This window comes from Eublepharis macularius, chromosome 11 (genome assembly GCF_028583425.1).
Source record: "Eublepharis macularius isolate TG4126 chromosome 11, MPM_Emac_v1.0, whole genome shotgun sequence".
Taxonomy (NCBI): domain Eukaryota; kingdom Metazoa; phylum Chordata; class Lepidosauria; order Squamata; family Eublepharidae; genus Eublepharis; species Eublepharis macularius.
Window position 1 is genome coordinate 62,304,419 of NC_072800.1, and position 17,911 is coordinate 62,322,329.

The 17,911-nt window shown below is 39.3% G+C and overlaps 1 protein-coding gene across 2 annotated transcripts in view; it reads left to right on the forward strand.

The window, feature by feature from the left end:
- The window catches only part of CDK6 (cyclin dependent kinase 6), a 139,851-nt gene that overhangs the window by 94,394 nt on the left and 27,546 nt on the right, over positions 1–17,911 (forward strand). For both annotated transcript variants that reach the window (XM_054991415.1, XM_054991416.1), the window contains one exon: positions 9,907–10,016. In XM_054991415.1, coding sequence (XP_054847390.1) covers positions 9,907–10,016 — 110 coding nt within the window. The remainder of the gene's footprint in view (positions 1–9,906; positions 10,017–17,911) is intronic.

A 17,911-nucleotide genomic window follows, 5' to 3' on the forward strand; every position in this document is an offset into this window, starting at 1 on the left:
TGCCAAGGACTATGTGAAGGCACAGTTATCTTGGGCTGCTAGAAGAAGTGTGCACTTCACATCCAACATCTGGACCTGTCCTTAGTTGCAGCATATGTACCTCTTGCTGTCTGCACACTGGTGGCAAAGTGATGGCCTTCTAGGTGACTTCAGTCTGTGGAATATGGAATAAAGATGGTAAATAGTTTAGCTCCCTCTGTCACTGATTGTGAACTTGTGGCATAAGGAAAGGAGCAAAGCAAGCAGTGGGAAAGTGGTGGTGGAGAGTGCCTTCAAGTCATAGCTGACTTATGGCAACCCCTACTGGGGTTTTAAGTCAAGTTTGCCATTGACTGCCTCTGCAACCCTGGTCATCTTTGGAGGTCTCCCATCCAATTACTAACCAAGGCTGACCCTGCATAGCTTCTGAGATTGATGAGATCTGGCTTGCCTGGGCTATCCAACTGGGGGTGGTGGAAAAGTAGAGTGAAACTGTATGATATCCCTGGCCTTAATGAAAGCAGAATTTCACAAAGTTTGTGGTCACAGCTCCTCTGGGATTGCTTTTGTGGAACAATGGATTTTGCATGTACCTGACAATTAGACCAAATTACCTCAGAATGCTGATGAACCACATGAGAAAAAACGTTTTATGACTCAGAAGTTAATTTGGAGCGAGGCTGCAGTTACATGCTACTATATATTTTGCAGGTAACTATCAGGTGAGGCTTTAGATGGCAAGGATATTAACAGTGCGATCCTATAAAGGTTTACTCAGCAACAAGTCCCACTCTATTCAATGGGAGTTACTCCTATATGTCTGCATAGAATTGCACTTCAAACGATAGGGGAAACTTGATTTGCTAAATGCTTTCCTGTCAGAGGTGACAGTGTATGTGAGGATGTATAGTATCATCCCTGCTAGAATTTTTCTGTACTTTTAACAGCTGCCTGGCAGGCTACGGGAGCCAAGGAGAGGGAAAAGAATTGGCATAAAAACTATATAACTACATTGGTATAGAAAGCATATTAATATACCTAATTATATTTCTAGGTTAGGAGGTCACAGGAAATATAATAAATTTAGTAAGGGGTACGTGTGAGGAAAAACACATGGTAAAATGAACAGTAGAGCCGTCAATCAAACTAATGTGGAAAGGTGGTGCTGCTGATTCTGTTTTGCTCCTACAGAAAAAGAGAAAATAAAATCTTTGAGGTTTACCTAAGTTCTCTGTGTATTGAATGTTTCCTTTCAGCTTCAGCCTGTCTTTAATTTCAAGCACAATTCCATTAGTGAGAATATGCCAGGAGGAGGAATCACCACGACCAGTTCCAGCAGAGCTCATTGGCTAGGCAGGAGGAAAGTATTTCTTCCTAAATTGGACACTTCCTTTTCTCTCCCGCAGACTCAATTTGCTGTTTCACAACACTGTAATCTAGTCCATTGTTTGCAGCTGGAACCTTCATGCTTTGTGGCATAAAGAGAGAGCATGTCTACCTCTGGCATGAATGATTTTGGGGGAGGAAGAAGGAGAATCCTGTCACCCCAAGAGTGGATTTGGATTATACCATGTTACCCCAGTATTCTGTCACTATCTGACAGATTTATTCCTGGAAAAGGGGGAGATGGGGGAGGGGTTGTGCTTCCCAGGAAAGGTATTTCCTTCTTAAAACTCTTGTGCCCACAAGTCTCCAAGGGGTTAACAAGGGAGCCACTTTGAAAACAGAGCAGAAGGTCATTGGCGGCAACAGCAAAGGCTTGTGGAGCCTGCTATCAAGAGCCTTTCACCTGCATTTCCCACCCAGGGGATGTAAACATTGGCTGGAAGCCACGGTGTTTTACAGAACCTCTCTGTCCTGCCAGCACACATGGTTACAGGTTTTAATGGAAATGGCAACATAGAGTTATTTCTGCATTTCTAGAGAATGTTTCTGTTTCAAAGGAGACAGGGGAAACATACCATTGCTATGCTGGAATTTGAAAATATAGAGATAGACTTGTTTAGTGGTACCTTATCATATGTGCCATAGCTGTTTTTCTCAGGCAGAACTTTCTCAACATTGAGGAATGTGTAGAATGCCGTCACTTAATCAGTAGCCATAAGAGCCATTTTATCTTTTGTTTGTTAGCAACTAGCAGTATAATTCTTATCTTGTTGTCCTTTCGTTGGATGTAGTGCCCTCGGACATGAGAACTAGAAACATGAAAGCACTTATTACCTTGAACATTATTTGTGGCAAATCTTTGACCCTTCAGCTGGCAAAAAAAAAATCAAGGTGTGCGGAAATGGATTTCAGACAAGTCAGCTAACAACACACTGTTGTTTAATTTTAAATTAATTTTAATTTGAGAAGCCTGAGAAAAGCCCTTTCTTGATCCATTTTGATAATGTCATCTATAAATCCAGCCTATGTCCTTTGGCAAGTTTATGGTAAACTCTTTGATTTGTAAATGTGGCTTGCTTACTGTCATTTCTTGGGAATAAGAATTACATAGTAATTACCAATTTTTCCTTTGGTCTGGATATCATTTGTTTGAGGGTTTTTTTGTCACATGTTAATAAATATCTCATGAAACATTAACACTTTTCTTATATTAATGGTTCAGTTTTCTTTTTAGGTTCCTTGTAAGATTGAGTTGGACAATGTTTCATATCCTTTATTAGCATATTCAGTGAGTTCTAAATTCAGATGAAGTACTGTCTTTCTACCTGACATTTTTAAATCAGCTTCTACCACTCTCCATGAGATTGAGCAGATTCTTAAAGCTAAACTTCTCCTTCTGTAGTCTATCATTTGAAAAAGGTCTTCCCTATGAAAGATTCCAAATTTCACCAGTTCTGGGGGGAAGTGCTGCTTAGGGTTGCTAACCTCCAGAGTTAACCTACAGAAAGCTCATAATCAACCCATGCACCTATGTGTTCTGCACTGTTAGTGTATAGCGAAGGTTGTGAAGGCCTCTGTGTCCAGAAAGACTGGAAGGTCAGATAAGTTACCCAAGAAAATATCCTGCTCAGCAATACTTCCTGAAAGTATGCCTCCCATCAGGGAAAGCAAAAGAGAAAAAAAGGGCTGCCCAGGTCTTTCTTTCTGAAGCACGTGGTTCAGAGGCATAGATATAGGATGGAAAGCACATCAAGCCCATGTAACAGATGTTTCAAATACCACAGGTGAGCAGTTCCATGATAGAACATATTTTATATGGATATTAGCAGTCTGGTGCCAGTGCACAAGATTTTATTGCTATTGTTTTTAGTGAAAGCCTCCTTGAAGGCCAAACGTAAGGCCTTTATTGAGTCAATCCATCTTATATTAGGTCTTCTTCTGTTCTTACTTCCTTCAACTTTTCCAAGCATTATTATCTTTTCCAGTGAGTTCTCATGATGCCACCAAAGAACAATAGCCTCAGTTTAGTAATTTTAGCTTCTAAGGAGAATTCAGGCTTGATTTGTTTTAGAACCCCCTTATTTATCTATTTGGTGATCCAAGGTATCCATACAATTCTTCTGCAACATCACATTTCAAATGAATCAATTTTCGTTCTAACAGAATGGAGGGTGAATTCAAATGTGTCCTGTTCTCCACAGAGATACTCTTTGCCATAAGGATCTGAAGAAGTTGGGAAGACTTGTCATAACAACTCCATACTACAAAATGAAAAACTTGAATGAACTACATGTTGTTCCTTATAGTGCAATCCTAAGCAGAAATATACCTTACTAAGTGCACTGACTTCAGTGACACAGTGTGTACCTCTGTTTAGAAATGTAAATTATAGTATTCATTTTCTAAATTATGTGTTTCTTAATGAAATGAGTTTTATATAATCTTAACAGAATTGTTGAATTCTGTGAAATATGCTATTAGAAGAAAATCCTGTAAACTGTGTTTGGCTAGGAAAACATAGGTTTTCTGTGCAACAACAGTTGTGCACACATACCTAATGCCTGACACTTCATACAAAAACCACTATATCAAGATGAAGTACTTTCTGCTTGAGTTTATACACACTCATACATGCTCATGCATATATTGAGAACGGATATACGTAAAAAGGTTCTAAAATGCCCCCACCATTCTAGGATGTGGTTCTTCCTAGAAATATAACACAAGATTCTGATTAAAGTTTTGGTTAAACCATTGAAGGAAGTATATCACTTTTGTATTCATGAAATAATCTTCTGTAACTATTATCATTTTTTTCAAGACACAAATGTCCTAAAGCAGAACATATCATAATGCATATTGAACTGAAAGTACTATGATAAAAGCTTTATTTTCTTTGCTGGCCCTTTAGAAAAAAGACAACACATTATTTTGATGTTTCAATGTTTCAATTGTAATTTGTACAGAAAATTACAAGTCAAGTGAAAATATTACTGGAACAGATCATTTTCATGCAGTCTGCTGCAGAGATTGCTTTGAGCCTCTTACAGTGCAATTGTAAACAGAGTTACACCCATCAAAATCCATTGTAGTCAATGGCTTTATAGCATAACTCTGTTTAGGACTGCTCTGTTAGAATCAACAGTAGGATAGTAATGGTTGTCTGCCTTTGAATTCACACAGCTAATTAAAGGAAAGGGCAGTTTCCTCTAAAGAGATATTGTTTAAACCAAGGCTTCCCAACATAGTGCTTATGGGTGCCGTGGTACCCATCAACACCTTTCCTAGTGTCCAGCAAGTGTTTTAGAAAATGGGCAGGGCCAGTTGGGGCTTTTGCCCAGCAGGAATTCTGACTGTCCACTTAAGAATATTAGCAATGCAGATTTTTTAAAAAGTTCCCTTGGTAGAAGCTGCCACCACAGCACAAAGATCTTCACTGTTTGACTGACAGTAAGCTGTGTGTATGAAAGAAAATGTTTTTTGAAGAATATGTTCATTTTAAAAGGCACCCTGTTAAACAGAGCTTCTGCCTGAAATGTAAGAGTTACTATTAAAATTATGCATGACCTCACTCCTTGATATTTTGTGGTTGGCTCCCTGTCTTGCGATAGCCATTTTGTGCTTGGCTCTACCTCCTGCAGCAGCCATTTTGTAGCTGTACCCAATCAGAATTCCAAAGGTGGCCACAGGCTGAAAAAGATTGGTGAACCCTGGTTTAAGATATCTCATGCCAAATTTAATAATAAGAAAACATATGTGATGTTTTACAAGCATTTTATGCACAGCATTGTAATATAGACCATGTACAAGAAGAACTGTATTAATGGAAATTGTTTTTCAAAAAACTCACAACCAAATAGGTTAAATACCTGAAAGCATTAGCCTTTCTAAAGCTCAAGCGAAATTAACAAGATACAAAATGTTTGCTCTTAGTATACAATGTTTTACCATTGTGGCTGTCGCCTCATATAAGATGAATGCAGGTAAAGCAAGAATTACAGGTAAGCTATATTAACTTCAAGGATCAACCTTCCAGTCTTTCTACTGACCTTACTCATAAGATCCTTTCATTTATCATAAACTGATTTTAAAGAAAAAGTTGCATAATTGATAAATCAGTCATCTATCAGTAATTAGTATTAATAAATAAATAAATGCATGTGGTTAATCATTTTGATTTCTGATTTTAGAAACCCTGCAATGCCTGATATATATATTCAGTAGCAATCTTTATAAATCACAGTTAAACCCGCTGACACCTTCTGAAAATAACCACCTAAGTGACATAGGAAGTAAATTGATTGATCACATAATTTCTTTTAACTAAACTAAAAGTTATACTGATATTTTGTCTGGCAGGGGTCCCCAACCTTTCTCAGGCCATGAGCACCTATGGAATTCTAATGCGGGTTAGTGGGTACAACCACAAAATGGCTGTTACATGAAGTGAAGCCAACCACAAAATGGCTGCTGCAGGAGGCAAAACCACAAACTCATGGGAAGTCAAGATTCAGGGGGAAAGAGTGGGGGGATAATTTTTAAAATACATTGAGACAGAGGAGTTAGAGAATAAAACCAACACTGCAGTGGCAGCCACCACTGAAACAACATTATTTTAATCTGTCCAACGACCAATCAGCTCTTCAGTCAGAAGCCCTGCGGGGCAGGTGCCCAACCTTGCTCCAGCCACCATATAAAATCACTTGGTGGGTGCTAGGAAAGATATCAGCGGGCTCCATGGCACCCAGGGGCACCATATTGGGAACCCCTGGTCTAATGTATTGGTGATCCACTGTTGGCTGCTACCCAGATTCCACATATTCTAATGAGAAGAATTGCATTGATTTTAACAGAGCTGTTCCAGTCCCCCTTGGCTCTGATTATATAGTTAAAGTACGTAAAGCCAAAACATTATTCTGAGAAGAGTTTCTGGTTCGCCGTTCCTTCTATTTTTTCTAGTATTCATGTGCACGTAAAGATACCCTGTTGTTATATCATCATGATATAACGCTAATGTTTTTCTTTCTGATGAAACCTCTTCATTCTCTGGCTTACCTAAGCCAAACTTTGTCATATAACTAAAAACAATGCTAAAAGGGGCGGGGGGAGTGATGAGCTACTCTTGAGTTCACCATATCCTGTCTTCAGAATAATTTTCACTTCTGCTTATCTGCCACTGTGAATGGAATGTCCACAAATATTTGCTCGGTTTCTCTGGTGAGAAAAGGGAGGAGATAGCAGGAAATGTCTTCACACAGATTCAGTGCATCACTCTATAGTTTTAAAAAGATTCTTAGCAGACAGAAAAGTTTGGTTATTCTTTGAAAACAAGTGGAAAAGTTTGCATACCCTATGTTTAGCATGCATAACAGTTTTTGCACCTAAACACTGCAGATCTGTTTATCAAAATGCAGATAGACACTTCCTGATCTTTCTTGATGAAAGATTTATTAATGGACATCTGCCTAATTCAATAGCATCAAGCCCCTACATAAATTTGTATTTGTTACTTGATTTCTGTTCTTTAAAATGTTTCTAAACTAGCCAGTGGCTCTTGAGGTGGTCACAATTTAGAAAATATGCATAAACCCTAAAAAAAGAGCAAGCATATGCTTTTCTTGTGCAACAACTACACAATTTTTGTCTTGGGGATTTAGGCTCTGTGTGTGTGTGTGTGTGCGTGTGTGTGTGACATTGTCAACAGGAAAGACAGATTTTTGCAGTACTCAAGCTACAATATTTCGTAGCTGAGAACATTTCTTTCTTCCAGCTAATATCTTAATTGCACCTAGGATACCGTGAGGAATGTGATTATGTAAATGCAGTGAGGACCATGACACAACGGGTAACAAACAACTCAACTGCTGCCCTCCCATTCCTGTTTCATTTTCTGAACTGCAGAAAAACTTTTTTAGATTTTTGGGTTTTTTTATGCAGGCGCACATGGGACTGCACATGTGCAGGCCTGCCAATCAGTAGGTTCTACAGCTAAAATTCCTCAAGGGGGCATTTGCCCCTTCTTACCGAAACAGCCCACTCTCTGGGAGGAGCAACACCCCCAACCCTCAGTTCTTCTTTTGCTGCCGGTTGGAGAGGTTCTGCTTAGACGATCTTCCGTTGACTTCATTCAGCACATAAACAAAAGTGGGCGGGGGGGGGGAGAGATGGTCAGGATCATTTTAAAAGCCTTATTCAAAACCTGCACTCAGTGCAATATGAAAATAACTAAGATGAATGGGCACACTCTTGCCTTGTCTATTTGAGAGAGGGGCATAATGTTAGCCTGTGCAAACACTGCCAGAGCTTCACCCCTAAGGCCAGAGCAGAAAGAGCTACCAGGCTCAAGGCCACCTTGTGGGTACAGGCATTGCCAGCTGTGACTAGCCCATCTAATAAGTTGGCTAAGTCCTCTATCCTGGCAGAGCTCGCTGGATCCAACTATGTAGGCCTCAGAAACCTAATAGTCAAGGTGTTTCAAGAAGAGGCAATCAGGCTTTCCAAGCAGCAGATAAATGCTGGAAGGCACGTGGCACGTTTTTCCACCGGGGCCCTACCTTCAGCAGTTGTCCTTCAGAGGCATGCATGAATCCGATTCACGGCTCTAGCTACTGAGACGAGAGGCAGATTGGAAGAGCTACCATTTGAAGGAGAGAATTATTCTCTGCGAAAACTGACAAAAGTGAAAGGATCAGCAAACCGTGAAATCCTACGGAATATTACCACCCTCTCAACAATTGAGTTCTCAACCTTTCTACAGGCAGCAACAATACAGGGGTCACTACCCCAGATATCATCCTTACCAGCATCAGTATCCTCACAATTGCCCAACATCTATGTGTCAAGGGCAGTTTCAGAGGCATAAACTCACTCAGAAATCGAGACAAGGTGTCTCATTACCAGGGAGCAAGGATTCAAGCCTAAGTCAGAAGCAATTCTGACTAACACAGGAGAAACCTGTTGTTTTGGGTGATAAATCCTTTTTTTTACGTAGCCTGGACATCCATCACCACAGATGTTTGGGTGTTAAAAGTTATCAAAATTCATTATAAAATTAAATTTAATAATTCCCTGTTTCTGAGAGTCTTCCTTGTAAACATACTCTAGATACATCACCTAGGCTGGTGAAAGAATTGTCAGCACTGTTAGAGAAGGGAACAGTACAACGAGTGCCACTATCTGAACCTAGACTGAGGTTTTACTCCAAGTTTTTCTTAGTTCAAAAGAAGGATAGGAGGTTTTGTCCCATATTAGACCTAACGGACTTGAATAAGTCGGTCAGAATATGTAAATTTAGAATGGTTACTCTCAATATGGTATTGCGGTTGCTACCCACAATTCTTGATTTGCAGTCTTGAACCTTAAAATATGCTTATTTTCATATTTCCATCCACACTTCCCACAGAAAATTCTTAAGATTTCAGTTTGGGGAGACCACATATCAATACCATGTCCTACCATTCAGACTAACCATGGCCCCGAGGGTATTTACCAAATGCCTGGCTGTAGTAGTTGCACACCTGAGAACTAGAGATTGGTAAATTAACCTATATTTGGACAATTGGTTAATTTCTGCCCATTCTGAAGGAGCCATGCATTTTCCCGATTTTCCAACAGTGGGGATTCCCTGACATAGACCTGTTTGTGACAGAGGAGAACAGAAAGGCTGTTCCAGAAGGGGAGTAGACTCAGAGTCCCTGGGAGACGTTTTCTAGATAACTTGGTTGGGGTACCTGTTCTATGCTTTCCCACCCATACCCCTCATAACTTCCACCATCAGCTAAATACAGGTGGAAAAGATGGATTGTATAGTAATAGCACCATTCTGGTCATGTCAAGCATGGTTGATATAACTGATTATAGACTTTTTACGTGAAATAGACAATAATGATTTGATGGTATGTGGATTTATGGATTAAGGAATGTGAACTTTAGAAAAAAGAGGACTTTTATTCTTAACATAAGAGTAAATGAAAATTACTAAATGATATATATTTGTCGTGGAGAAAATCGAAACCCCGCTTATAGTTTATCCTGTCCTTTATTTTTATTCCTATGTCTTTTTCCTCTCATTATTCTCTTTCCTTTTTCCTCTTTTATGTTTATATGTATTGTTAGTTTGGTTTGTTTGTTAGATTACTTTGTCTATCTTTTATATATTGTTTATTGTTTAAATAAATAGAATATCATTAAAAAAACAAATTATTTTCTCAGTTTTTCTGTTTACAGCATTATTGTTGTTGTTGGGTTTTAGATATCTCCTTTGTGTCCCAGACTTTCCTTCCGAGAATATAAAAACAAAATCTCAGCATAGGGTAACTATAGGCTAGTACTTAAACCATTTTTAAATGTTATAGTTAGTAGTAGCAACAGTAACAGTAGTGTTATTTATTAATTAGCACAATGTTTACAGTTATGTGTATACAACAATATTGAACCAACACAATGCTTAAAGGTTTTTACTCTTAAAAATACAAAGGGTATTTCCCTTAGTGACCCCAAAGTAAACAATTTAAATGTTCACTTTTCCTCTTTGTATTGTAGGTTGTCACTTTATGGTACAGAGCTCCTGAAGTATTGCTTCAATCAAGTTATGCAACTCCAGTTGATCTTTGGAGCGTTGGCTGCATTTTTGCAGAAATGTTTCGTCGAAAGTAAGAAATAATTTTTAAGCTTTTTATTATTTCTGAAAAATGCAACAGTGTTTTATGCAACAGAGGGTTGGTGGCCCACATTTGAAATTTTAAATAATCAATCAAAAATTGATTTACTAATCCTCTCCCAAGGAGTCTTGGAGATCTCTTTTAGTATTTTTTTGCCAACAGTTTCATTTTTAATCACATACAACAATGATGACAATAATATCCATATTCAGAGTGGGGATAAGAGTAGGATTGCCAAGTCTGCTCAACTTCCTGAGGGAGGTGGAGGACCTAGCACTTACCTTAAGCTGTTCCTGTGATCTTCATGCCCATCCAATTCGTATGTGCATTCTCAGCGCATGCGGAATGAAGTCATTTCCAGGAGGTGATGCCATCACACCAACCATAGATGTGCAACTGTGCTTTACACTGGTCTAATTCTGGCCCATTTAGAATCAAAATTGGCTCCAGTGAAGCGCAGGAGCATGCCCGCAGCCAGCACAACAGTGTCACTTCAGGAAGTGACATCATCATGCCCGTGGGAGTGCACACACCTTGCATGTTTCCGGAGTCCCTGCTGATGGCAAGTGACCTGTGGGGGTCTTGCCAGCTTCTGCCGATCACTGGCAAATCAGCTGATAATGGGGCAAACTCCTGAGAGTTTGTCCGCCACTCGTGGGCACTTGGGGGAACCCTAGATAAGAGTCTCTTTTTATTCCTTTCTGTTTTATTTCCTTTCTTGCTAAGATAAATGTTGATAAAGAGGTTCAAAAAGCCAGTTTTGTATGCAGAAAGAACACAGAAGGCAGCACAGCATTTCTTTTTCTCAGAGATTGAGGTTCAAGCCTGATTGGAAAACACACTTTCTGATCTAGAGAGTGAGACCTTTATCCCTGTTCCCTGAAGGAGACTCACTATAATTACTCAGAGATTATAAGGGAAATGCACTTTACTACTCATGGACATTTCAGTATATTCTTATTATGGAACTTCTAGAGATGAGTGTCGGATTGTCAGCTCCAGGTTGGGGAATTTCTGTAGATTTGGGGGACAGTGGGGTTTGAGGACATGGGGTTTGAGGGAGTTCAGCAGGGTATAATGCCATATCCACTCTTCAAAGCAGCCAAAGTAACCATTTTCTCCTGGGAAACTGATCTCTGGTGACTAGACATCAGTTTTAATTCTGGGAGATCTCCCACAAGGATGATGGCAACCCTAGCTGGCACTTAAAACTTGGGCCGGTGCAGAAGGAAACAGACAATTGCCTTTATTCTTTGAGGAATTATTCCTATGGAGAGCAAATTGCTGTCAGGAAATAGTGTTCAAAGGCTTTGAACACTAAGGTATTTGCATACGGTAAGTGACTTGAAGAATTACATGAAAACAAGCACATATTGGTGGTCTGTTTGTCACTGGAGAATTGGAAGCTCTCATCAAGGAATTGGAAGAAAAACAGACACCAATTAGAGACTCCAACTACCTCTGTATTTGTCTGTGAAAAGTTGTATTATTTTGCAGAGTTAATCTCTGGGACGCTTGGACACAGGTTAAGGCGTAAGAGTGCTGCTTATTACAAACTCTTCCATTCATTTTTCAAATAATACTTGTAGTTTTCCCTAGTGAAGAGATTTATCTTGATGTAGAAAAATATTATATGTGGTCTGGGCCTTAGATTTATTATCCACAAAATTAAAAACTGGCTTATTTTAGATTCAGGGATGGAATGACTAGCATCTTAATAAAACAATTCCCACCTATGTTCTTTTCCAAATTATTTTAATAGTTTAAGACATTTTTAGTATAGGAATTAATAGGTTGTACTCACTTCCTGACAGGTCTGTTAAGATAGGTAGAAGTTATCAATTGATCTTGGTGGGAGATGCGGTTTTGTGCTAACTTGTAAACATGATTTCCCCTTCGGATTATCCATCAGAAACCAAAAGCAAATAATACTTATCACTCAATAAAAAACCGTAATCAATTAATTTGACCTTTTATTCAATTAACCAATTTGCAAGTTAGTTAGATTTGTATGAATTTGCATCTAAATAAAGCAATTTGAAGAAAAAATATAGTTCCTTTTTAGATATGTTTATGTGCTCAGTAGGCACCATCTTCAAAGAGGTATTCCTTCATGTATATGTGAGAGATAGAAGAAGAATACTTCTAAAATGGAAGTTTCCATCTATAGTTTTTATAAGTCCTTATATTAAAAAGAGAGATAATATTTTTGAAAATATATTAACCAATTATTTGGGGCATTTTTTAGTCAATCAGAACCTTTTTGATCCATCAAACTGTTTCTATGCTGCTAATTTTTATGCTGTTTTGATCATTCTGTTTTCTTTGTGATCCACTGCAGTTAGGTCACTGAAGAGGCAATATATACATTTTCATAATAATAATATGTTTATTGCTTTTCCGGCCGAAGCCATAAGCCATACAAACACCAACAAAATATGAACTGTACACTTGAACATACCCAATTCACACAGACATAACTCGTCATTATCACTTTAAACTATCTAAGCTCATGAAGACCGTGGCTAAAAAGGAAGCCACTATAGCAGAGGTTTGATTGTCAGGCAAGTTATCATACAATAACACTGAGATTGCCCAAGGAAGGAAGGGAAGCTTTTCTTTTAACATAATAGGAATAATAAATCTCTCTCTTTCCTTACTCCACTTAGGGCAAAAAACTATTATATGATCCAAGGTCTCTAACTTTCCTTGTCCACAGTCACAAACTCGTTCAGAATAAGGGAGTCCAGAGAAACGACCAGAAAGCACTTTAGAGGGGAAGGAGTTAAGTCTGGCCAATGTGAAGGCTCTGCATTGAGCTGGAATCTTTAAAGAATAGCAATAAGATGGAATAGCCTCTGGAGGTGAAAGTCCCAGGGATAAGCCCGAACATATACGCCTGGCTCTCTGGAGAGTACTGCTGTAATCGAGATCCTTTAGTTTTAATTTTATAACTCTTAGGGCCTCATTTGTCTGTAAAGATGTTATATCAATATCCAGAATTTTTAGTTTCTGGTTAATTAAATTAGTTCGGCTACTCTTATAGGTATCCTGCGAGATCAAATGTGCAAAACCTACTTTCCCTGAATTGTCCTTGTAAATTTCCTTGTTCAAGAACAACTTAAAGGCTGTAATCCATGCTCTCTTCTCAATTGAGGGTTGGGCGAATTCCACCCTAAGTGCAGTACCAGCTACGCATCTCGGGACTGCCGCTATCTCCCTCAAAAATGTGTGTAGAGGGGTGTCAAGGTTGTCGGATACACCTTCAATCCACACTCCACACCCATAAAGTATCTGTGGGATAACCTTAGCATTAAAAATCCTAATGGCTGCTGGTATATGTTTTGCTCCTTTGGAGTAAAAGAATTTTTTAATTGCCATTGATGAAATGTTTGCGGCCTTCAGAGCAGCCTGAATATGTGGTTTCCATGATAGATTGTAGTTAAAAGTGATACCAAGATAACTAAAGGAGGGGACTCTCTCCAAAGCCCCTCCCAGTACTCTTATCGATTTGGGGCCGTTATGGAAGGACCTGGAAAATCTCAGGACTTTTGATTTAGCATAATTAACTTTAAGTTCCTCATTATTACAATATGTAATAAATGCGTTAATTAGTGATTTTAAACCTAGTTCTGTTTTGGAGATAAGGAGAGCATCGTCTGCGTATAAAAGAATCGAAATTGGAGTATTTGCTAGATAAGGGGGGTGTCTGGTATGTGATTTCACAAATGGAATCATGTCATTAATGAATAGATTAAATAAGGATGGAGCCAGCAAACAACCTTGTTTCACACCTTTATCGGTTTGAAAACTTGGAGTTAATTGACCCTGCCGGTTGTACCTAATTTGGGCGGAAGTGTCAGTATATAAGTTCGTTATTAAATAAATAAATAGTTTAACCATTTAATCCATTAAGGCTGAAAGGGGCTGCTTTGGAGAGTGGCTTCTATGGAAGCAACAGGTCATGCTGTGAGGCGATTTAGTAAAATTGGCCACAAATAGTGTTTGTGTGGCTGATTTTTACTGAATTGGCTTCCACCGCAACCTGCCATTTCCGCATTACACAGGGAATGACATCATTCCCAGCGTGACACAGGAGAGCACATGCACATAAGGAAAGGCCCTACTGGCGTCCCCCAGCCAACAACCCCCCCATCCCCCACTTTTTGTCATGGGGGGCTTGGCAGCTCTAATTCAGGGCTATGTTCTTAGGAGCAAAGGATGGGTTACACTGAGGAAAAGGCCCTGGGAATTTAGTGCCAAGTAAGAGAGATCATAGACAACCTTGAAATATTAATTGCAGCCAAGAAATCAATCCAGGAAGGATGAATGAAAACAAAACAAATAGATTATTAAAATGAAGCTGGAATAGGGTTGCCAGGTCCCCTTGCCCTCCTGGCAGGAGGTGGGGGACCTGGCACTTTGCCTGTGTGCAATCCCACCTTTCCCACCTTCCACCCCCACCCTGCTCATCTGGCCAGTGGAGGAGAGTGTTGAGAGGCTGGCTGGAGCTTCCAGAGCACTCAGCAAAATGGCATGTGTATGCTTTGGGGGCCTTCCATTAACATTACTTTTGGTTGAAGTATGTTTTGGGCTGATTTGGCCACTCTGAGCCCCCATTGTTTCCATTTTAACCTGGAAGTGACATCAGCAGAAACCCCCCTTCCTCACTAAGTGTACACACACACACACACAAGCACCAGCACCTACCCCCAGTTTCCCCACTCTGAAGGTAAGGTTGTCACTGTGAGTTCCCACGTGGAGGCTGAGAAGCCCAAAACATCTTGTTTAAACCTCCTCAAAATAAATGTGTCCCATTACATAGCAAGTACCCAAACCAGTATTTTATTGTGAGAGACCAATATTTTATGTATGTATGTATGTCATTTATAGTCCGCCTTTCTCACTGAGACTCTAGACGGATTACACGGTATGAGATTAATACAATCAGTACCAAGTACATTTCAATACAGTATCAAGGACATTTCATAAACAATACCATAGGGTAAATAGATACAAGTTTAAAAGGCATAGTATTAGCAAGACTCCAATACAGACCCTATCTAAAAAACCTTTTTTGTAATTTATGACCAATGTGTAGAAACTTTTTTGATATTTCTCTTTATGAAATCAGAATCAGATTTATATTTAATTATATCATCATTTGCATTGTAGATCCCTTTAGAGTGTGGATTTTATTTTATCCACTCCAAGTCTGGTTCCCAAGGAGAGCGGAATACAAATGTAATATAATAAATAAATAAAACATTTTATTACGAATACTGTTGAATAAAGCAGCTGGTAAGAACACATTCATAGGGATTTGCTTTATAACAATTAATTAGGCATGTGTCAAAACAAAAGAGCTTCAAATTAGCTGCAGTTTGTTACTTTTCAGAATCCTTGAAATACTTAATTTTTCCAGGGCTGTTGTTATTAAAGCCATTACTGTAACTTCCAGACTCTAGGAAGTTACGGTCCTTGATCTGGCTGAAGGCATTCAATATCAAAATGACATACAACACTGGAGATATTTATACCAACCTTAGATTCTCTTGGTGGTTTGAACACTACTCAAATAGGGAAAACTGCTTCTCCTACAAGACATCCAGAAAGCACCACAGGGTCCATCATTCATTTAGCTTGTACTTCTGTACTTGAATCACCTTTCAGCTTTGTTTGTATACTCTGAGGCAAAAGACTCTGCTGAACATATCACTTTTCAGGAAACTAGTATGCCTTGCTGCCCTTCTTTTGTCTGGTAGTAACGCATGATTTCAAGCTGTCATTGTTATTTTGTTACACTGAGAGGCCACAGGGTTAAATTAGAAGCCTGTGTTCATTCAGCCTGGATGGTATGAGTACAAGACAAGAAAAGCTGGAAGAACTAATATAATAGGCTGGCCTCCTGTCCAGAACTGAATTAAAATCTAGTTTCATTAGGACTGGTTTGGAGGCATCTGCCTACATTTGATCTGCATGCTCTTGAAAAGCCAGACTAAAAAAGAAAAAAATGTAATCTACATACAAATGATTCTAGAATCTAGGCCTTGGGAAATGATTGTTCTTCTGCCACTGTTAATCTAGACTGTAGTGTACTTTTAAAAAATTCATAGTTAAATTGTTATTTCTAAAAAGCAACTTGTTCTAAAATGGATATAACCAACTTCAGCAGAGGTAGAAAAAGGATGGATTCAAGATGGCCTCTGAAATGGTTATGAATATTTGTGGTTCCAAACTGAAAGTAAAAAGGTGAGTTTTCTTTTGCATATTTTTATGTGTGATAACATTCTCAAAAACTTAATAGATAAATGGTTGTTGTGGATTTTCCAGGCTGTAGCACTGTGGTCTTGGCATTGTAGTTCCTGACGTTTCGCCAGCAACTGTGACTGGCATCTTCAGAGATGTAGCACCAAAAGACAGAGATCTCTCAGTTTGACACTGAGAGATCTCTGTCTTTTGGTGCTACACCTCTGAAGATGCTAGTCACAGCTGCTGGTGAAACGTCAGGAACTATAATGCCAAGACCATGGCGATACAGCCCGGAAAATCCACAACAACCACCGTTCTCCGTCCGTGAAAGCCTTCAACAATATATTAATAGATTAACTTGGACAATGTATGGTTTGATCAAGGAATTAGTCCATCTTCAGCTTTAATGGACAGAAGTTTCCTCAGTCCTAAATTGATAGAAGGAAGTTGTAGTGCAATCAGCAGGTTGAAGGGAGCCAGCTTTAGTTGAAAAGTTGGGTGGTGACTGAGTTGGCAGGTGAAGACATCATGGAGGCCTTTGTTTTTGCACTCTCATGTTTTGCCATAATAATTTTCCAAGTCAATGCTCTTACCACTTCAAGTGATAGTGATCAGTTCATCTCATGAAATATAGAGCCTATTTGGTGTAGTGGTTAAGCGCAGGACTCTTGATTCCCCACTCCTCCACTTGAAGCCAGCTGGGTGACCTTGGGTCAGTCACAGCTTCTAGGAGCTCTCTCTAGGAGCTCACCTTGGGTCAGTCACAGCTTCTAGGAGCTCTCTCAGCCCCACCCACCTCACAGGGTGTTTGTTGTTGTGGAGATGATAATAATATACTTTGTAAACTGTTCTGAGTGGGTGTTAGTCATCATGAAAGGTGGTATATAAATCAAATGTTGTTGTTGTTGTTATAGGGTATGCTAACAGATGGTTGAACTGTAATCTTGCCATGTAACTGTGACGTAACATATCTCAATAGTGAACTATGATTGAGAGGCAATACATAAATAGCATTTAAAATAAATCATCCCACAACACTTCCAACTACTTTGTCAGACTGCACAGGGAAGCCGTTGAAATTCATAAGCATAAGTACAATTTCAACAGGAAAGAAGAGACTTTAAGAATGAATAGAGCATGGTTTCCAGTCCTGAAAAACACCAGGCTAACAAAACACTCTATACCCGACAATAGCCCTGCAGAGAAGATTAGCACATAAAGCACCAATCCATATGCAAAAGAACCTCCTCAGGATACATTGAAGCCTCCCTCCATTAACATTCTACACCCTGGGAAACTCTTACAGGATGACTCAGCCCAACCCTACCCCTCCTAAGTAGATATAAATGACCTGCCAACATCTTTTCCACACTGTGACACTGAGAGATCTGTCTTTTGGTGCTACACGTCTGAAGATGCCAGCCACAGCTGCTGGCGAAACGTCAGGAACTACAATGCCAAGACCACGGCTATACAGCCCGGAAAATCCACAACAACCATTGTAAAGGACTGCCTTCTCCCATACGTTCTGGCTGTCCTCTGAAATTGTCATCTGAGATCCTGTTCCATTATCCTATTTTTCTGAAAATGGCAAAAAGCAGCACCTTTTCAGTTGTGGCAACCCAATTGTCAGG